Source organism: Phoenix dactylifera, chromosome 3 (genome assembly GCF_051530095.1).
Source record: "Phoenix dactylifera cultivar Ajwa chromosome 3, Ajwa_hap1_PhDact_Kaust_v1.1, whole genome shotgun sequence".
NCBI classification, from domain to species: domain Eukaryota; kingdom Viridiplantae; phylum Streptophyta; class Magnoliopsida; order Arecales; family Arecaceae; genus Phoenix; species Phoenix dactylifera.
The window spans coordinates 32,459,861-32,483,237 of NC_143192.1; the positions used below are offsets into that span (position 1 = coordinate 32,459,861).

The 23,377-nt window shown below is 39.8% G+C and overlaps 1 protein-coding gene and 1 pseudogene across 1 annotated transcript in view; both read left to right on the plus strand.

The window, feature by feature from the left end:
• The first annotated feature begins 3,958 nt into the window (after window positions 1-3,958).
• Window positions 3,959-23,377, plus strand: part of LOC148714319 (receptor-like protein EIX2) — a 69,146-nt gene continuing 49,727 nt past the window's right edge. Inside the window, exon 1 of the mRNA XM_089929550.1 lies at window positions 3,959-4,366. Coding sequence (XP_089785676.1) covers window positions 4,292-4,366 — 75 coding nt within the window. The 5' untranslated portion in view covers window positions 3,959-4,291. The remainder of the gene's footprint in view (window positions 4,367-23,377) is intronic.
• Window positions 5,717-7,269, plus strand: LOC120108119 (receptor-like protein EIX1; annotated as a pseudogene).

Below are 23,377 nucleotides of genomic sequence, written 5' to 3' on the forward strand. Positions count from 1 at the left end.
ACACTGCCCCACATACCTCCATCCAAAACGGACCCATCGAAGTTGACCTTGAGAAAACTCGGGGGTGGGGCTCTCAGGTGAAAAACACCGTACGAGATGCTGCCGAAGCAAAATGGAAACTCCAGATGTCCCGAGCTGTCAAGATCAATATGATGTGACTGAGCTCTGCCGCCTGCACATGGGTACTCTCCACCACAAGTCTCAGTGACATACTACGCTCGCCAAAGGTACGAGCGTTCCTAACTAGCCAAATCGAGTAGGACGTGCAAATCGCTCAGGCTGCCTCCTGACGAAGCAGTGGAGACTCCGAACATCGGCGCATGGCTTGTAAAAACTAGTCCCTCCAACCCCGAACTTCTCGCGGGATCCCTGCCAGTCACCAAGTCACCCTAGCCCATGTGCACTGAAACAATGCATAGTCCACCATCTCGTCCACACCACAATCCCCACGTACCAGGAAAATTTTCAGTCCTCGTCCACTAAGATATCTATATTTGTTTAATTAGATATAATACATATTAGATGTCAAAATATGAATATAAATATAAACTAGAAAGTTTAATTTTGTTCTCATAATAAAAAATACATGAAGTAAAAGATAAATTGAGCCATTAGCATATCAATATAATCATTTATTTCTCTTAAGAATTCATAAGAAATACATAAAATCGAATAGGATTACGGCTAGGATGGGATATTTGGATACGGATTAGAAATTTGTCTATTCTTATCCGTGTCTTCTTTTTTGATGGACATGAATATTAGTTGAATAATCGAATTTGCATTCGTATATGAATAGATTCAAATATGAAAACGATTGTGGAGAGATATTATTTGGTCCACTTTCACCCCCAATGTAACTTTGGCTTAGAATTTTTATACTCCAAACCAAATAAATTTTATTATAAATTCAAATTTGAGTTGGATCGGATTAGCTAGATCAAGTTAGATTAGTCAGATTAAGTTGAACTAAGCTATATTAATTGAATTAAATAGGATTGGATAGGAATTCTAAGATAGAAACTTTATTGAATTAATATATTTCGAACCGAGATTTCAATCATTCATAAATTTCAATGATATACTTACACATAATTTAATAAGATAGAAGATACAAGTGTATAAACATATAGGTAGTCTATATGAAATATAAATATGAATTATTTGTTTATGTATCGAGTTAGATTAAGCCATGTTAGTTTTGGTCAGGTCTGAGTTGGGTTAGTGTTGAGTTTGAATTAGGCTGAAGGTTAACCTAAGCAAACCCCCCTTGAGATCAAGTTGAAATTTTTGAGTACGAACCCAACCCAAGTTGCATCCTTATCGCCAGATTTATAATGCTATAACAGTCATGGTAACGATTTAAGATCACATGGTATTAGTATATTATATTTTTGTAATTATTTTTGGTACGCTTCTTTCTAAGATAAATTGTAAGCCTATTTTATTTATGTTATCAGTATTTTTTGTGGTTTCAGATAAATGTATTGCAACTTAATCAGTTCCGTCTCTTCATTTGGCGATTTGAAACAATATCATATTTTTTAAAAAGAAGAGCATCAAATTGTCACAATGGCTGTTACAAGGGTCAAATACTTACTGATCTAGTGATAACAAAAAAAAAATATTCTCTATTATGGTGAATAGTGATTAACATCAGCAACAGTTATTAATAATTAATAATATATCACTATCTATATCACTACCTGAGCAGTTTTAACAAACAATAAAACAACTAATAAGGATTTCATTGAGGTCCATTATATTGTGTATTTTTAAGCAATAAAGTTGCTCAATATCTTGATGATGAGACCATACTTCACAGACTTTATCATGATATTTTCTGAGCCCCTTTTATTTAAAAAAAGATGCAAATATCATAAAAACAAAGTGGACTCGACCCATTAACTATCAGTTTCTAGCTGAATAGGGTCTGGCTCGGGAACACTGCAGCTCAAGTTTCTAATTAATCTTGAAACGATCGATGCTATTTGGCAAGGTAAATTTTAGAGCTACAGCTCATTATAGGATAATAGTTGAGTAGTTTAATTTAGATCGGGGATATGAACCTGAACGATGGATCAAAATTTTGGAATTTAAATGTGATATATATTGAAAAGTTGCTATTGGGAACTGGCATCAAAGCTTACATGGCCTAAACCAAGGAATAAATGTCCCATTGAACATAGCAAAGATATTGGTCCTAGGTTAGGTCATTCCAAAAGAGTTTTCACACCCACCAGAGGAATTCGTTTTTCAGTATTGTTTGATTGGACCATGAGTTAACCTGGCCTTCTTTTCTAACCGCAGGACTTTGTGGTACGGTCGGACCTCCCACAGTTGGGTGAGTAATGGGTCTAACCGACTCGTACCACAATTGGAGTTTGGTGTCGAGTAGGGAAACAGCCTCGTACACCCCCACAAAAGATCGTGGTTGCTGACGTCTTAGATGCTGCCATGGCCCAGCCACATCAGTAACTTAATTAAAAATAAAAAATTTTCCATCCTCCCTTTTGTCCTCTACGCGCCATATCTCGCAGACTTTCTTGGCAACCGATGTTGGTATTGGTCTCTTCTGTGCCATCATCCCCAATGACACTGCTCCATCTCCTCGAGTTAGATTATCCAGTAGTGGTAGCAGTAGACAAGTGATGAGGGGTGTAGCCATTAAAAGGCAATTATGATAGCAACGATAATTTTATATCGGTAGCAACAATCACAGCAACAGAAGATTTTCAAGCTATCATGCGTGGTGGAGATTAAAATTGGCGCTCCCTTTTATGCTAGATGAAACATATCTCGCTATGGCCTTGTCGTCTTAAAGAGATACGAATTAAAAATTGGATTAAGAATAACAAAAATATAACTAAATAAAATTTTTTAAAAAATGTAATCTTTAATACAAAGAAAAACATCAATTAATAAATATAGAAAATTAAAAACAAATAATGTAGAAAAATTATAAATCATAATAATCAAATAAAAATATGAAATTAGAATAAAAAACTAAAATATAATTAAAATAAAATTAAATAAAATAAAAACTATAAATTATATGTGTGTGTGGGTGTTCATGTATGTATGTATCGATTCTATATTTAATTCTTGTTATAATTTTTCATTCCTAAAATCCAAACGTAGTGTTAAAGATGAGCCAGGTGATCATAATTTTTTGTTTTTTTTTTGATACTACAGTTGGCAAGAGATGCGTGTCCCATCCCACAAATCACTATCCCTGCATCTGAACCAAGACATTCTAGGTGGTGCCAACCCATACGGGGAACAATGGAGAAGACTGTTATGTTTGGGTGGCCAAAAATAGCTTAGTCATTCACTTTTCCTTGGGGAGTCAAGAAATTGAAGTTTTATCTGCTCATTGTGTTGTAATCTTTACGTAGCTGATAGATTTAATAGCCTGTGCACGATCTTTTGTGATTATTGCTAAGGAAATTTTTCATACAGCTTATTTCTTATATATAATTTGACAAGAACAACTTGTGCAAAATCTTTTGTGGTACTCGACTGTCAAGGAGACAGATTTTTGTTTTTGGCGTGCAAGGGAGGCAAATTAGCTTAAAAGTACCAAAATATGCTATTTGTTTTGCGTGCCTCTGACGCGGCATGGTCAAGTCAACATAATAAATTTTGAGGCTTTGTAATGAAATTTAATTTTTAATTTATTAAATGGCTCTTTGAAACTTCTTGTTGTAACTGCAGGAGAGCAATTAAATGACACTTTGAAACTATATTCAAGAAGACCAACACAAAACTTCTTTAAATTAGACCCGCCGACTTCTTCCCTACAGCATAGGGAACATTGGTCCTGCCTACTTCTTCCCAACGGCATAGGGGACATTCTTGTCCGCTGCTAGTTGCATTGACTTGAGAATACTTTTTCTTTTTTTATTCCAGATGTTGGTCTATTTTTTTTGTCTGTTGTCACTATTTACATGACAAAGGATCACTTAAAAGGATCCCATTCTCGTCTCCCTCTGAACTCAGTTGTCTCAACAAGCTATCCTCCCTTTGCCCCTTCGCATAGGGAGATCTCATGGCTTCAACCAATACTTCCATTCCTCTTGTTTATGCCATCTGGATCGCGTTCCTCCTTTTCTGTGGATCCGTGCAACTATGCCTCTGTTTCAGTGAAAATAGTTCCGAGTCAGGAGGCTGCATAGAGAGGGAAAGGAAGGCTCTTCTTAGCATACGAAAGGGCATCTATAATGCCCACAAATGACTCTCTTGGAATGGAAAAGACTGCTGCAGATGGAGAGGAATTCGATGCGACACCATGACCGGACATGTCGTAAAGCTTGACCTCCACTACCCTTACCCATATGACGGACGTCGTCCTGATAAAAGTGAGGTAAGTCCTTCACTACACTTGGGACATCTGAATTATTTGGATTTGAGCATGAACAATTTTAGTGGTGCCCCAATCCCTGACTTCATTGGATCTCTTGCCAAGTTGGAGTATCTAATCCTCTCTAATGCTGGGTTTGGTGGAACAATCCCTCACCAACTCGGGAACCTCTCAAACTTGCTCTATCTTGATCTCGCTTCAAACCTTCACTACTCTTCGGATGTTGACAATCTTGGCTGGTTACCATCGATCCGTTTCCTGCAGCATCTTGACATGAGTAATGTCAACCTCTCAAAAGCATCCAACTGGATTCATGTGATCAATATGCTCCCTTCTCTTTCTGTCTTGCGTCTGTTTCGTGCTACTCTTCCTAGCCTTCCCTCTACACTACCCCATGTTAATTTGCAACAGAACAATCTTAGCGGTCCTTTGCCCAATCAGATTGGAGCACTCCAAAGTTTGGGCTATCTTGATCTTGGTTTAAATTTATTGGATGGTTCAATTCCTGCATCACTGGGGAAGTTATCTGCCCTATATTATCTGAATCTCGCAGCAAATTCCTTGGCAGGTGCACTGACTGAAGCCCACTTCGCCAACCTCACAAGCTTATCAAGTTTGGATCTGTCTTATAACTTATTGACAGTAAATGTGAGTCAAGATTGGCTTCCTCCATTTAAAGCACGCTAGCTACATCATCATGACGTCTTGTCCACTAGGGCCCAAATTCCCTCCATGGCTTCGGAACCAAACTGATTTGACTTTACTGGACCTATCTAGTGCAGGAATATCAGAAAATTTCCTTGATTGGTTTTCGGACATGCGTCCGCCTATGTACTTTCTTAATGTTTCTCATAATCATATGAAAGGAAAGCCACCTAGCTTTGAACTGTTAATCAAAATAATAACATGCTAAGATTTAGAATCACAACAATAGTGTATTCAAGTTTGAGAGATACCTGCGGAAGACATATTAAAATACGATTCTTCAATCACCTGAAGTAATAGCCGCTGGATCTTTCCTTCCTTGCTCCTCACAAAAAATAGCCGTCAATGGGGCAAGCTATCAACCATATGGAGAGGAGAGGGAGACCTAGCCTTTATATAGGAAACATAGAGGAGCCTTCCCATTAAAGGCTCCAAAACTCTGTTTGGATTTTCTGGCCTACATACCAAAATTACCACAATAAATAGGACTCAATCCTATACATCCAAGATGCACCAAAGCCCATAAAATAAAATGATCACACATCATATTGGGCTTAACCATAGTACCATTCTGAGCCATACGTCTAACCCGTTTTATAAAACAAAAATATACAATTAGTGGAAGCCCATATTTTGAAATTATTCTAACATGAACCTCTACCCCCCACCCCAATTCCAGGATTAATAGATCTATCCAACAATTTATTCTCTGGACCTATTCTGCCAACCTTGGGTGGTGGTGTCGACCATCTTGGCATTCTGCTTCTTGTACATAACAGGTTCAATGGCAGCATTCCATCAGCATTTTGTGAGGCAAATAGTCTAAAAGTTCTCAATCTTGCCGATAATGATTTATCAGGAGTTGTCCCCAACTGTTGGAACAATTCATCTCTTTTGGGAGTCATTGATTTCTCAGATAACAAATTGTCAGGAGGCATTCCTAGCTCAATGGGATCTCTCAGTCGACTCATGTCACTGCATTTGAGAGACAACAACTTTTCTGGTAAAATTTCTTTGTCCTTGCAACAGTGCAAGCTGCTGACTACTATTGATCTTGGCAATAATAAGTTGTCAGGTAGAATACCTGAATGGATTGGAGGGAGCCTCTTATCATTAAGGGTTCTCCGTCCGCGATCAAATATGTTAGATGGTAATATTCCTTGGCAACTGTCACTCCTTTCTTCTCTTCAGGTGTTGGATCTTGCTGATAACAAGCTTTCTGGAACTTTGCCACTATCATTTGGTAATTTCATAGCCATGATTATGATACAAAATGGGGGCAAACTTGCTCTTTTTGAAAATATGGCCTCCTATTACATTGAAAATATCCAGATAAACACGAAAGGTTCGGAACTCATGTTCACTAGTGTGCTCTCACTTGTGACAAGCTTAGACCTCTCCGACAACAATATTTTTGGGGAGATTCCTGAGGAGTTGACAAACTTTCATGGGCTTCATTCCTTGAACTTATCGGGGAATCATTTGACAGAAAGGATTCCGATCAATATTGGTGCCATGGGGCAGTTGGAGCCACTTGATCTGTCGATGAACAACCTATCAAGCATAATTCCTACAAGCATCGCATATTTGAATTTTTTGGAGCACCTGAATTTGTCCTACAACAATCTATCAAGAAGGATTCCATCTGGCAACCAACTCCAAATCTTGAATGATCCATCCATCTACATTAGCAATCAATATCTTTGTGGACTGCCACTGCCAGAAAAATACCCCGGCGATGAACCTGCAGAATGTCGAATAGAAAAAAAAACAGGATGAAAATGGTTCAAAAATGATATGGCTTTATGTTGGCTTAAGTCCGGAATTTGTGGTTGGCTTCTGGGGATTTTTTGGCACAGTGATGCTCAAAAAGAGCACAAGGTATGCTTATATCCGATTCATTGACAAGATATGTGATTGGATTTATATGGCTGTAATAATAAATTTTGCTAGGCCAAAGTCCAAAAGGAACCGAGGACACAGAGGACGTAGGTAAGCAGTTGCAAAGTTGTAATGCTTCCTCACTATGTATGGTTCTGGTTGACTTGATGTTTCTATCATGCATCATGCATGAAAGATTAGTAGAAATATGGACTATTAGAATAAATAGAAATGCTTGGAAACTATTTAAATGGTTTAGTTATTAAGGACTTAAAAGCTGTAATTGAGTGTATTGCTTAAGCAAAATACTCCTAGAAGCCTTTCTATGCTGAAACTTTGCTTTCGATGCTTTTATCAATGTTAATGACAGGTGTAGCATCCTCACTGTTTTGCTTGGAAAAAAATATTTGGATGCTTTATTCTTATCATCGTTTTTAAATAATTTATGTGCAATGATATGGAATTGGAAAATATAAACATATATATTTTTGCATATTTTTTTATTTTTTTCTTTAAGATTCTTAGGCAAAAGGGACAAAGCCCCTAAGAACATTTTTCCAAACCTCACTCCCACGACATCAACCATTATGAATTGATTAATTCTTCTTGGTAGATCTTGACTCTCAAAAAGTATGCTTGACACCGTTTTGGGCTCTTGACACACACACAGGGCAATGCTAGTCTCTACAGACGCACACAACGTTGTCAGGATTGTATCACTTCTTGTTCTAATTTTAGAAATCCGATCCATGTAGTTCAAGTTTGGATCAAAGGGATTAGAAAAGTATGAGTTGATCAAGATGTTGTGATATGTGTCTTAGATTTGTGTTGAGTTTATTGTTTAAGTTGAGGAGAGAAGTGGAGAGGAAAGAAAGGGATGATATGGTGCTTGAAGAGGGGTTTGAAAATTTGATTATTGATAAAAAAAAAGCCTTGGATCAAGCAAATCTATTAGAATTATTACAACAGGATGGACTTCAATCTCACAGGCATAGGAGACTATACCCGGACTTCTATCTAGATCCATTTTGGATGGTCTTGCTTTCAATCTCTCCTTGATCTCCTCAATTTTGCACACCCACATCCCAGCTGCAACATGCCAAGATGTAAGTTAAAATCTTTATGTGGCTTGCTTTAGAGCTAAATACAAAAGAAATTCTATCATAAAAAGGTTGGAGTTAAGGATCCAATTGCATCCCAGGGATCTATTAGCGCATTTGAGTCAAGGACGATACCCTTTAGTCAAGGATTTGAAGGAAATACTTGAAACAAGTTAACTGAGGACCTCACCAGAAAAGGAAGGTGTCATTACACTCTTCTCGTTTATATCCTGATATCCTCACCAAATTAAAGGTTTAATTCCAATCGAATCCAATTAGATCCAATTACAAATACTACGATCGACCTATGATTTCTCCATGCTTGCTATAGTATCTTCTAGTCCACATGGATCATACACCAGATATGCTCTGATACCATTTCTAGCAATGTAGAAGCTAGCTTACCTTAACTAAGCAAAACTAAATGAAATAAATTTGCTATGGAAGCTTGCAACCTTGAGATTGTAAATAATTTTGTTCTAATATATGCATGGGGGCCTCTCTTTACTCTTTAGCATCAAATGGAACAACCCATAGGGATGGTATATCGCACGACATAGTCATTCATTTGGTTGTAGTGTTCCTAAAGTTCCACAGTTGTCCCACATGTTATGCCGGATTGGCACACTATTGTAGCGAGGGGCAAGTACGAAGGTAGGATTCTGGCAATTGCGACAGCCTCGACCTCATTGGTGAATACTCCAGCCCTTTTTTTTTGACAGTTCAGTGAAAGCTATTGCTAGTTCTATAGAGTCCTTGACCATCCCAATCACTGAGTAAATAACCAACATAGTGAAAATTGGGTCCCTCAATTTATGCAATGAGTTAATTCTTTGAATTGTATATCTCTATTTTGTCCCCTTTTTTTTCTTTTTTCTTTATGTACAGACATTTGATTGCTGATTCCAAATAATTCAGATAAGACTAGATGGTTATAATTATGGTCACAATTCTCCTAATTGTCACAAAGAAGTACACTACATTATTGTAACCAAATCATGTGCAAAAGAAGCAGCCTAATGAAACTATGCTTTCAAGTTGCTATTAGACATTTTGTGCAAACTTGCTTAAGAAGACTTCATTTAGCGAAGCATGGAGTGAAACCATTAGACCTAATTCAAGAAATTAAAGAAAATGAATATAAATGGAGAGGGACAACATTTAATTTAGCTGACATGATCTAATCTTATCAGCCTTCCATATTCATGAGAAGAATATCTAGAGTCCATCACTCGGATATTTGATTCTAATTGAGCAAGAATTAAGAGCCGTGCACAATGAAAAGTTGAGTTTGATTCAACATGTGTTGCCCAGATAAACAACCCAAGAGGGGGGGGGGGGGGGGGGTGAATTGGGTTTTAAAATAATTATTACAATTATTTGATTTGCGAAATACTAATTAACACTTTTTGCAAGTTGATTAATTAGATGCTATGTGTTGTGAATGAAATGAAAGTAAGAGAGATACACAAACAATCACAAACACAAGGATTTTATAGTGGTTCGGAGCTAACCCTTGCTCCTACGTCCACTCCTCAAACCTCACTTGGGAATTCACTATAACCCCTCGGATTACAGCCGGTTGTTTTACAAGCTCACAACCAAACTTGTTGTTTTACGAGGTCACAACGAACTCGGTCGGTTTTCCCAGGCTCACCGACTAGAACCACCCCGATTGTTTTTCCGGGATCACAATCGAACCCTTACACCGTTGGTTTCAACCTAGGCTCACCAACAAACCTATACACCCTTGATTCAATTCCCTGATTGAATCAAGTAAAGACCAAATGGAAAGAACAAAGACAAACAGAAAAATAGAGCTTCTGAAAAGCAGATATACAGCGATATAACTAAGAGAGAAGTTTAGAGCCCTCAAACACGTTTGAGTTGGAGTAGAGAAGGGCTTCTGGAACTTTCTGTCTCCTCTTGAATGTCTGGAAGACTTGAAGGCTGGAGGAGACTTCTTTAATGCTGGGAAGAGTCGGTTGAATGGAGTTAATGGTGCTCTTCCTTCTTTTCCGTTGAAAAAATCGTTTGCAGATGAAGGATTCTTGTTTTCTTTGAGTGGAATGTTGCTTCTCTCCTTTGCTACAGTCCTCTGTGGCTATTTAAGCCATTTCCCACGAAAACTAGCCGTTAGACTCACTTTACTAGCCGTTCTGCACACTCTGCACATCCTGACAATGTGTCCGTTGGGGTCGGAGTCGACTCGCGCGATCTGGAGTCGACTCGGCTGTAGCGGGAGTCGACTCATGCTTTTTTGGAGTCGGCTCGGCAACTGTTCCGGATTTGAATTAAAGTGAGCTTCTCGACTGGGAGTCGACTCGACTTAACCCGGAGTCGACTCGCCAAAACCTGGAGCTGACCTGGCATTTTTGGAGTCGGCTCATCCCATGAAATCCACAGAGCTATTCTTCAACTTGGCCCACTCGAGTCGACTCGGAAATACTGGGAGTCGACTCGGCGCTCAGAGCCCGAACTCCCGATCTTCTGTCTTTTGGCTCGTCCAGTCTTGGAGTCGACTCGAGCTGTTCCGGAGTCGACTCGGCTCTCAGTTTCTGAAACACAGCCTTCTGTCTTTTTGGTGTAGCGCTGCCTTGGAGTCGACTCGAGTTGTCTTGGAGTCGACTCGCGTCTCAGAGACAACAATTCGGTCTTCTGTCTTTTTGGGGTCACACTGTCTCGGAGTCGACTCGAGCATTGCGGGAGTCGACTCGGATCTCAGTGTCCGAAAACTGCTCTCTGACTTTTGCCTAGTATAACACTGAGAGTCGACTCTAGCTTTCTTTGGAGTCGACCTGCCAACCATCGGAGTCGACTCGCGTTCCTCAGGAGTCGACTCGGCTCTCAGGGTCGAAAATTGCTCTCTAACTTTTTGTCTGTAACTCCCTGGAGTCGACTCATACTACTCCAGAGTCGACTCGGCAAGCTTCGGAGTCGACTCGCACTCTTTAGGAGTCGACTCGTTGACAGGTTTTGAATTGAGTCTTTCTGTTCATCTGTCTGTTCTCAGTCGGAGTCGACTCGTAAAGTTCCGGATTCGACTCGAGCCTGTGCCAGTGCTTCTGATACGCTTGGAGTCGACTCGTAATATCCCGGAGTCGACTCGAGTCTCAGACTTTGGTTCAACTTGACTTTTTAACTTATCCAAAATATCTTGAACCAAGTCTAGACGCACTTAACCATAAATTTATAAGATTTTCACTGAAACACTAGATTGAATTCATTAGTAAGTATAAGATATACTCAAATGCTTTGATCTCATCAAAATCAAATAGAGTTATGATCAATCACTCCACAATCTCCCCCTTTTTGATGATGACAAAACATTGAGTATATGTAAAGTGAATTGCTCAACAAACAAGGAGAATTATAGCAAAATTTTAAAATGAATTCAAATGTCTGGTTATTTAATTTATCCAAACCTGAAAGGTGTGAAACAATAAATTTTGAAGTTAAGGCTCCCCCTTTCATTTGGAATTATATAAGCCTTCATATCATGCAATCAATTGTTTGGCTTATATGTCTTTAATGATTTTGCTTTCTTAAAAGTTCAGATTCTCCCCCTCAACATATGCATTCAACTTGTTTTGATTCTTTGAATTTTCTTTTAATGCATTGAAGCTTTTGAACTTAAATTTTTGGTTTTTAGAGGGAAAATCTGTCACTTTGTTCTTGAGTAGGATTCAACTAATCTCCGAATATCCCTTGAATAGATTCTGGAGATTACTCCATTAGGAGCCCCAACAGAGAGATAATGAGCCTCGAGGTATCAAATCCACTTAGAACAAATTATTGTGTATTTTAAAAGTTTTTCTTTTTATGGATTTTCATTGATTCCTTTTTCCTTTTACATATCTATTAAATATATTTCTCCCCCTTTTGTCATTGCATCAAAAAGGAAGTAAGCAGAACACACAAGCAAGCGGAGATCAATTTGCACAATTTTGAAGAAATTTGTCTACTCATTGTATTGATGTATATGCAAGTACATTTGTGAATACAATAAGTAAAGCAGAAAATATATGTCAAAATAAAACAAAATCAGCTAGGGTCTCCTCGAGGATGTGGCTCCTCCTCTCAATCTGTTTTGCTCCATGAGGAGACCGACCCCGTCCACAACATTCCCTAGCTGGGAGATAATGGCCGAGGTGGCCCTGCTATGTGTCGTGGAGAGCTCGGTCAGAGTCTCCTAAAGTGTGTCCGGCTTGGCGATCAGCACATTCGCCAAGCACTCGGCCCCCTGACTAGTAGTCCTCATATCGTGTCGGATGTCATTGCGCATCTTCCGAGTGTTGCTCGTGACATCGCTCATGTTGGAGAACTGGCTTGTATCAGGCTCCTGACGTTGAAGATCTCCTCCCTCAGATGAGCCGTCATCTCGGTCACGGCTGATAAGGAGGGAACCAATGCAGAGGAGGGTGCAGGGGCTGGACCTCGGAGCTCCCTCAGCAGGTCGTCCCGAAGATCTCTAACAATCTCCTGCCGCAACTCCCGGAGCTGCTCAGGAGAAATCCGAACCCCATGGGCTGAGTAGGTGGAGCTGAGGAGGAGGGTCCGGCTGAGGTGGTGGGAGCTGAGGTGGAGGGAAAGGTAGGGAAGTCTGAATCAGGATCTGGACTGGGGGAATGTCTGGTAGTAGGTGTGGAGGAAGATGGTTTCCTGACCCAAGTTCCCTCCACCTTACGAAACCCCATCCTGTGTAGGGTTCCCTCAAGCATGCGATCTGTCCATCGCAATGCGCGAGAGGGTTCCCCCTCAGGAATAGGAATCTCGGACTCCCTAAAAATAAGTGTGTACATCACCCCATAAAGGAGGGTGAGCCTAGGTCTATCTAGTGGCTCACATAAGTATCTATAGATCATCTTGGGGAAGTTGATAGGGGTGTCTTGGAGAATGTAGTACATGAGGGCTAGGTCCCTCTCAGACACAAAATCAAATCGGCCGGTCTTAGGGAACAATGACCTAGAAATGATGCTCAGGAGGAGCCGCATCTCAACAGAAAGTGAGCTAGCGGACACCTCATCTAAGGGGGACTGGGGTGGACTCCCTAAAATGGCCGTAAGGGCCTCAGTCCTATCCTCGGGGTGTGTAGGAGATACCCCTACTTGGGGAAGATGGAGGATTTGAGCTATGAAATCCTCGAAAATAAATAATGGGACACCGGCTACGGTTCCCTCTATCCCACCATTGCCCCTACGCACAGTTCCATAAAACTCCCTAACTAGACCTGGGTATGTGGGGAGATCTAAGGAACAAAAGAACTCTAAACCCTGGGCCCTCAACCTCTCCCCTGTGGTGAAGCCCTCCCGGGAGAGATAGTCAAAGTCGACGTATCTCCCGATGGAGACCGCCTTCCCGGCGCACGGTCGCGAGGGAACCGCCCTCGGCGGGGAACGAGCCGGAGGTTGTGGCCTCACGGGATCGTTCCGAGCTTTGGAACGTCGCTCGGCACCGGTCGCGGGTTGGGGCCTCTTTCGGCTCGGGACAACTGACTTATGGGGCATGGTTGACCTAGGGATGAGGAAAACACCTAAGGGACGGAAGAAGGTCGACGGAAAAGCCCTAAGGACGGTCGGAGACATTGTCGGAGTCGGCTCTAGGGTTTGTGAACAGTGGCGGCGGTGAATAGAAGTATTGATTAAACGCTTGGATTAGGGTTAAAAACTCGGATCCCGACCGCGAGTCGACTCCTGTAAGTCTCGAGTCGACTCGACCTCGAGTCGACTCCAAAATATGCACGAGTCGACTCCCCTTATGCGCCTATTGACCTCGAGTCGACTCCCGACTATATGCGAGTCGACTCCCTTATGCTGCCATTGATCTCAAGTCGACTCCCGTATATGTGCGAGTCGACTCTCCCTTACGAGCCGACTCTGAAACTTACTCGAGTCGTCTCGAACTCTGGCACGTACCTAAAAATCATGCTATTTTCGTGCCGAATGAGGGAAATTCACTAAGTTATGATCTGATTTGATGATCATAGATAAGAAACTCTATATTTTGCACAATCTAATCATCAAAATCAATGAGCTAGAAGAGAATATCACTAGGATGGATCAATCACTCCTAATCCTCTCCTAAGCACACTAAATCTCTCTTCACTCAAGGGTTTTGTGAAGATATCAGCTAATTGATCATCAGTGCAAACAAATTGAAGTGTCACATCACCATTCATTACATGATCTCTTATGAAGTGATGTCTTATCTCAATATGTTTAGTTCTTGAATGCTGAATTGGATTTTTAGTTAGATTAATGGCACTTGTATTATCACAATTAATGAAAATTTTATCTTGTTTAATGCCATAATCTTCCAATTGTTGTTTGATCCACATGATTTGAGCACAACAACTCCCGGCTGCAACATATTCAGCTTCAGCAGTAGATAATGCAACCGAGTTTTGTTTCTTGCTAAACCATGAGATTAAGTTTTCTCCTAGGAATTGACATGACCCGCTGGTGCTTTTTCTATCAAGTTTACATCCAGCAAAGTCTGAATCTGTATATCCTATTAAGTTCAGACTAGATTCTTTAGAATACCATAGACCTATATTTTTTGTTCCTATTAGGTATTTAAAGATTCTCTTGACTGCAATTAGATGAGATTCCTTAGGATTAGACTGATATCTAGCACACATGCAAACACTAAACATGATATCAGGTCTACTTGCAGTGAGATACAATAAAGATCCTATCATACCTCTATATAACTTTTGATCTACAGATTTATCTGATTCATCTTAATCTAATTTGCATGATGAGCTCATGGGTGTGCTGATTGACTTGTTTCCTTCCATATCAAACTTCTTAAGCATCTCCTTGATGTATTTGGCTTGATTGATGAAGATGCCTTCTTCAGATTGTTTGATTTGAAGCCCGAGAAAATAGTTCAGCTCTCCCATCATGCTCATCTCAAACTCACTCTGCATCAAGTCAGCAAATTCTTCGCAGAGGCGATTGTTAGTAGCACCGAAAATAATATCATCAACATAAATCTGCACTAATAACATATCTTTGTTTTTCTTCTTTAGAAACAATGTTGTATCTACATTTCTCCTAGAGAACTCATGTTCCAGTAAGAATTTGCTAAGCCTCTCATACCATGCTCTAGGTGCTTATTTCAAACCATAAAGTGCTTTGTTCAGTTTATACACATGATTAGGGTATTGATGATTTTCAAAACCAGGAGGTTGTTCTACATACACCTCCTCATTAATATACCCATTTAAAAATGCACTTTTTACATCCATTTGAAATAATTTGAAATCCTTAGAGCATGCAAATGCTAATAATAATCTAATTGCTTTGAGTCTAGCTACAGGTGCAAAGGTTTCATCAAAATCTATACCTTCTTCTTGATTATACCCCTTTGCTACTAGTCTTGCCTTATTCCTTATTACAATTCCATTTTCATCAAGTTTGTTTTTATATATCCATTTGGTACCTATGATTGAATATTCAGAAGGTCTTTCAACTAGATTCCATACCTTGTTTCTAGTAAATTGATTTAATTCTTCTTGCATTGCATTTATCCAATTTACATCTTTTTCAGCTTCTTCTATGTGTTTGGGCTCAAAATGTGAGACGAAAGCTAGATGATTGTTTAAGTTCCTAAGAGATGCTCTAGTCCTAACAGGTTGAGATGGATCATCTAGAATTAATTCCTTAGGATGCCCGTGAGCAAACCTCCAAGCCTTAGTCAGCCCATGATCCATAATAGCCTCTTGGCTTGATGATGCACCTCCAATTAATTTTTGATTATCATCTTGTAATGTCATCTCATCTATCTTTTCTTCAAGAATTTCAGCATCATCATCAAGATTAACTCTCTTACTAGATGAGGTATCACTAGAATCATCAAAAACAACATGTATGGATTCTTCTATAACTAGGGTTCTTTATTAAAGATTCTATAGGCTTTACTAGTTGTAGAGTACCCCAAGAATATACCCTCATCAGATTTAGAGTCAAATTTTCCTAGATTATCTTTCCCATTATTATGAACAAAACACCTACATCCAAAAACATGAAAGTAATTTACCTTTGGTTTTCTGTTTTTCCAAAGTTCATAAGGTGTTTTCTTTATAATGGGTCTCAATAAAACTCTATTTAATATATGACATGAAGTATTGATGGCTTCTCCCCAAAAGTACTTAGGGAAGTTACTTTCACACAACATAGTTCTAGCCATTTCCTCTAGAGTTCTATTTTTCCTCTCCACAACTCCATTTTGTTGTGGTGTCCTAGGTGCAGAAAAATTATGAGTTATTTCCTTTTTACTACAAAACTCATCAAATAAATGATTTTCAAATTCGGTACTATGGTCACTTCTAATAGCTATGACTGAAGTATCTCTAGCATTGGTTACTTCCTTATGAAATTTCTTAAACACTGAAAATGCTTGATCTTTATGAACTAAGAACATGACCCAAGTGTATCTAGAAAAATCATCTACAATAACTAGACCAAATTTATTTCCACCTAGACTTGTAGTTCTAGTTAGTCCGAATAGATCCATGTGTAGTAGTTCTAGAGATCTAGAGGTAGAGACACACTTTATGGATTTAAAGGAGTTCCTTGATTGTTTGCCATATTGACAAGCTTCACATATTTTATTCTTTTCAAACTTTAGTTTTGGCAAACCTATCACGGAATCTCTTTTAACTAGTTTAGATATTGTGTCCATGCTTGCATGCCCTAACTTACGGTGCCATAACCAACTAGCATCATTATCCTTAGTTTCATTAACAACTAAACATGGGTTATGTTTGGCAAGATCCTCAAGGTCTACAACATACACATTCCCACGTCTTATTCCTTTAAAAACTAAACTATTGTCACTTGAGTTGGTTATGATGCATAGTGATGGTTTGAACAAAACATCAAAACCTTTATCACACAATTGACTAATGCTAAGTAAATTATGCTTAAGACCATCAACATATCGAACATTATCAATAAAAGTTGAAGAGATAATTTGTACCTTACATATAACAATGATGTGACCTTGGTTATTGTCTCCAAACGTCACAGCACCTCCCTTCTTAGCTTCAAGGGTGAAGAATTGATCATTGTCACCCGTCATGTGTCTTGAGCAGCCACTATCCAAGTACTAACAATTTTTGTTGTCCTTGGCTGCAAGACACTCCTACACAAGCAAATCATACAGTTTTAGGTACCCAAGTTTTCTTGGGTCCTTCATGGTTAGTAATATTGGTTCCTTTTGGAACCCAAACCCTTTTAATTTTTCTTTTGATTTTTTCTTTTCTAAAATCACATACATTTGCTTTGTGTCCTAATGTTCCACAGCAAAAACATGTTATTTTCTTAGTTTTGTTTTCTCCTGCTTTAACAAAGAAATTACTAAGGAGTTTTTGCCTATTGTTAGGTTTATACCCTAAACCAGCTCTATTGAATACAGCTCGTTGACTACTAAGTATCATCTCTAATTTTTCTGAGCTATATGTAAATCGTTCTACAAAAGGCTTGTATTTTTCAAGATCTAGTGTCAATTTTTGTTTTTCTGTTTTTAGATCATTTAGTTCTTTTGTGAGACTCTCATTTAAAATATATTTATTATTTTTAAGTTCTAATATTTCTTTGTTTAGCCTTTCATTATCTTTAGTTAAGGTATTATTCTTTTGTATCAAGATTTGGTTGCTTGTTTTAAGTTCTGCATTTTTTTTAATAAGAACATCTTTATCCTTAACTAATGTATCATACTTACGGAGATGTGTTTGGTTAGTTACTTTTAATTCTTTGTTTTTAAGGTTTATTGTCTTGTATTCATCCATTAATTCATTGAAAGCATCATATAATTCATCGAAAGTAAAATCTAAATGTGTTCCGGATATTACCTCATTGTCGTTAGCCATAAAACAAATGTTGGCCTTTTCTTCTTGCTCCTCATCCGATGATGATGAAGATGTATCGGAGTCCGATATGGTGGAGACGAGGACTTTCTTTTTCTTGTGCTTGCTCCCCTTCTTCAGCAAAGGACACTCAGCTCTGAAGTGCCCCGGCTTCTTATACTCATAACATCCGATCCCCTCATTTTCTCTTTTCTTACCTTTATCCTTGTGATAGGAACCTGAGGGGCCTCTCCTTTGATGTGAAGATTTCTTTCGGTTGATGAATCTTCTGAATTTTTTTACAAGGAGAGCCTCATCATCATCTCCCTCATTATCTTCCTCTTCACTGCTATTGCTGCAAGACAAGTCTTTGTTAGTAGACACCGATTTTAATGCTATTACCTTTTTCTTGTGAGAGGACTCCTCTTCATTATGTTGTTTCATGGTGAGCTCGTGCGTCATTAGAGATCCAAGAAGCTCCTCAAGTGGAAGCTTGTTCAAGTCCTTGGCTTCTTGGATAGCTGTCACTTTGGCTTCCCATGACCTTGGTAGACAGCGAAGAATCTTCCTGACAAGCTCACTGTTAGTATAATTTTTGCCAAGGCTTTTTAGGCCATTGACAATGTCAGTAAATCTAGTGAACATGCAAGTGATTGTTTCATTAGAATCCATCTTAAATAGTTCATACTTATGAACCAATATATTTATTTTGGATTCTTTGACTTGATTCGTGCCCTCATGGGTCACTTCAAGTCTATCCCAAATCTCTTTTGCAGAATTGCAAGTAGAGACCCTATTGAATTCATTCCTATCTAATTGCACAGTAAAGCACATTCATTGCTTTGGCATTGAGTTGTGCCTTCCTCATGTCATGGTCATCCCAATCCTTTTCAAGTTTGGGTACAGTGACACCCTCTACATAGATGGATGGAATGTATGGTCCATTTAATATAATGGTCCACATCTCATAGTCTTGGGCTTGGATAAATATTCTCATCCTAGCCTTCCAATATGAGTAGTCGGATCCATTAAAGAATGGGGGTCTTTGGGTGGATTGGCCCTCAATGTAGGAAGATCCAAATGGGGTTGTCATTTTGATCTTTTACTCTTTGGGTAAAAGAGTTCCTGCTCTGATACCACTTGTTGCCCAGATAAACAACCCAAGAGGGGGGGTGAATTGGGTTTTAAAATAATTATTACAATTATTTGATTTGCGAAATACTAACTAACACTTTTTGCAAGTTGATTAATTAGATGCTATGTGCTGTGAATGAAATGAAAGTAAGAGAGATACACAAACAATTGTTGGGAACCCGCCCATGCCGCTGATATTTCAAAAAATTAAATCAGATGGCAGCGGAATCGGCATGCACGGGTTCGACGTTCATCGCATGAACGTTGTTTCGAGACCTTTCGTAATTAGGTAAGAATTAAAACTTTTAAAACTAATAGGAAGATCAAATCTTCACCTTGCGCGGGTAGATGATCACCGCAAATCTGAATTCGTGGTTTTGGAAGAGGGTTCGCTTGAAGCCGTTCAAACGTCCGGCCTCTACGGGTATCCACACGAAGTAGAGGACCGATCAATGTTTCCTTGTCTCCCCGGGGTGCTAGCTCCCTTGCAGAGACTTTCTTTGATGGCTGATCTCCTCTCTTTCTTTCAACTCTTGAAAGTGCTTGAGAGGAGGAAGAAGAAGGATGAAGAAGAGGAAGAAGATGAGCCCCTACGCAGCCTTCTTCTGTTGCTTGTGCTGGATGAAGAAAGGGTAGAGGAGGAGGCCGCCAACACTTGGTGAGCTTCTACCCTTGCTTGCGGCTGCAACTAAAGAGAGGAAGAGGGTGGCCACGGCACAAGAGGAAGAGGATTCCAATGCCCTAGGGCGCCGGCCTCATGGTGCCTTTTATAGCCATCAAGGGCTCCTCCAAAGTAGGAGCCCTAGATGGTTTTCCAAAGAGAGAAGGGGGGCGCCGGCCCCTCTCTTCATGCCGCACACAAGGAGAAGAGGAGGGGCGTGATCCCTCCTTCTTGTGATGCCCTAATCCTCTTCCAAAGAGGATTGGGTGCCTCTCTTATGGTTTAATCCCAATCCAATTAGGATTAGCCAATTGGGTTCAATCTATGCTAGTCCTAATCCAACTAGGACTTGAATGAACCATGACTCAATTGAACTCTTCAATCCTAATCCAATTAGGAGTCATGTTGATTCATTAGATTATTAATTAATTTAGACTTAAGGAATCCTAATCCAATTAGGATTTGTTTAATTTTAGTCCTAATCCAATTAGGACTCTATTTGAATCCGAAGTCCTAATCTAATTAGGATTTCTAGGAATCCTACTCCAAGTAGGAATCCTATTTTAATTCAAAATTCCTAATCTCATTAGGATTGTAGGAATCCTATTCCAAGTAGGAATCCCAGTCCTACTCCAACTAGGATTCCCAGTCCTAATCCAATTAGGATTCTAAGAATCCTACCCGAAGTAGGACTCTTGTTTCAAGTCCAATTAATTAATTCCCTTAGTTCCTTCTTCAACTTCTTTATCAATCAAATTGATTACTTGTGATTCTTAATCACGATTTCAACCATCGGATCGGTCAATACTTCTAGTGTGTGTGACCCCATAGGTTCTATTCTGACTGGTAGTGAGATATATTGTGATGTCTATCTCAATATCATTGAAAACTCCTTTCAATGGGTTGGAACGATTCCAACTCAACTCATTAGGGTTTATCGATCATCGAGATAATCCCTGTGAGTCCCACCATCCACCAGTGACACCTAGCAGCATGTAGTGGCTACCCAGCAGAATGGAATGATGAACCTCTAGGTGCAGTTAACATGTGATACAGTCCTACTATCGTGGATCCCTACAGGACGGAGGTCATGGACAACTCGTCAAACCCCATCGTCTGTCATATGTCAAGATCTATTCGACTTGAGTTCGATAGTGGAAAACTCTTTTTCCACTTTATATTACTGCCCTGGCCAAGGTCTTAGAACTCAGTCTAACAAATCACATAGGATCACTCCTCTTCTATCAAGGTCGATAGATTCCTTATAGGTGCATACCCTACTCTTACAGTGAACCTACTGCAGCCAATCTACACTGCATGGACCCATATGGCTAGAGACCATGTATGTGTGCAGTCAAACTACAATAACCTCACTGTGAGTAGCCGAAGCACCGCAGGTCAAAGGACCAGTCACACTACTGCAACATCAAGCAAGTCACTGACGAGTGGATAGACATCCAAGTGACTTCTTGTCTTGGTCACGCTCAGTACCCTTGTTCTCTAACAAGCACCTGCACTATCACTTCAGTGTCCCTACACTGTGGACTCAAGTCTCGTCCATCCAGAAGGAAAGTGATATGTGCACTGATCGGATCGATCACCGTCCTCGTGATGATCCATTGATCAGGAGCATTTAGAAATTAATCACCAATGATACATGGCTCAAATTCTCAACTCTTGAGAATATGTATCATCATCTTATTAATTCCTTGGACGATTCATAGACACATAAATAATATGAATGAAAAGATGCCTTTTATTTATTCAATAATAAACAGTCAAGTACAAAATTATGTCCCTAGAATCAACAATGTGTCAGCCAAATTGGCTTCTAGGGCATACATCTAACAATCTCCCACTTGCACTAAAGCCAATTGGTCATATATCTTAGGCCCATCTTCTCAAGGTGGGCTTCAGTCTTTTGCTGACTCAGCTGCTTAGTGAACGGGTCTGCCACGTTATCCGCGGAGTCTACTCTCTGCACCTCTACATCATAGTCGCGTATGAAATGGAAGCGCCGCTCTATGTGCTTGGACTTCTGATGAGACCATGGCTCCATAGCTAGTGCTATGGTGCCAATGTTATCGTAGTAAAGTGTTATGGCATCTAATGACATTACACCTAACTCTGCAATTAACTTTTAATCAGAAGGTTTCCACTGCACCCTTAGATACGGCTTAACATTCAGCTTCTAAGGTAGAATCTATAATGATCGGTTGTTTGGAACTCTTCCAATTTACTGAACCACAATTGCACATATTCTGATGTAGACTTTCTAGCATCAATATGTGTGCATCCTTCTACCTTCAACTCTGATCTTCTCCCAAAGACCAAGAACATGTCCTTAGTTCTTCTCAAGTACTTAAGACTGTTCTTCACAGCTATCCAGTGCTTCTTGCCTGGATCCGACTGATATCTGCTTGTGACACTCACAGCAAGAGCTATATCAGGTTGTGCACACAGCATGGCATACATGAGGCTTCCTATTGCCGATGCATAGGGAATCTTGCTCATGTGTTGAATCTCTTCAGATGTGTTGGGGCACATCTTCTTGGAGAGATGAATTCCATGTCTTAGGGGTAAGAGACCCCTCTTGGAGTTTTCCATGCTGAACCTCTTCAGCACCTCCTCTATGTACATCTTCTGTGAAAGGCCAAGCATCCTTTTAGATCTATCTCTATAGACCTTTATTCCCAAAATATAGGATGCTTCCCCAAGGTCTTTCATGGAGAATTCTTTTTGACAACCAGACCTTGACCGAGGTTAGCATGGGAATATCATTTCCAATCAGGAGAATGTCATCTACGTATAGTACGAGAAAAACGACAGCACTCCCACTAACCTTTTTGAAAACACACAGTTCCTCTTCGTTTTTGATGAAATCAAACGTTTTGATTGCGTCATCGAAACGAGTGTTCCAACTCCGAGATGCTTGCTTTAGTCCATAGATGGACCTTTGCAGCTTGCAGACCTTGTGATCTCCATCACTGGAAGTGAAACCCAAAGGTTGTTCCATATAGATATCTTCATCAAGATATCCATTCAGGAAAGCAGTTTTCACATCCATCTGCCAGATTTTATAATCATGAAATGCTGCAATGGCAAGCAATGTTCGGATGGATTTTAGCATGGCTACAGGTGAAAAGGTCTCCTGATAGTCAATGCCTTCGCGCTGACTATACCCTTTCGCCACAAGCCTTGCCTTATAGGTCTCTACCTCTCCATCCGAACCTATCTTCCTTTTGTAGATCCATTTGCATCCAATAGGTACAATACCTTCTGGTGGATCTACTAAGGTCCAGACTTGGTTGGAATGCATGGAGTCTAACTCTGACTTCATAGCTTCCAGCCATTTCTCGGAATCGATATCAGATATCGCCTCGTTGTAGGTTTTGGGATCTTGTATGTGATCCCTATCTCCCACTAGGAATATTTTCTCGGTATCCTCTTCTAGTATACCTAAGTATCTATCGGGAGGATGGGAGACCCTACTAGATCTACGAGGTGGTTGAGGGACATCGTGTACTGGCTCCTTATGAATGGGTTCTATAGGATCCATGACTCGTTGCTTTTCAGAGACTTTCTCTTCAAGCTCAATTTTCCTCCCACTGCCTCTATCAAGGATAAACTGATTTTCCAAGAAGATGGCATGACGGCTCACAAACACATTGTGATCCTCT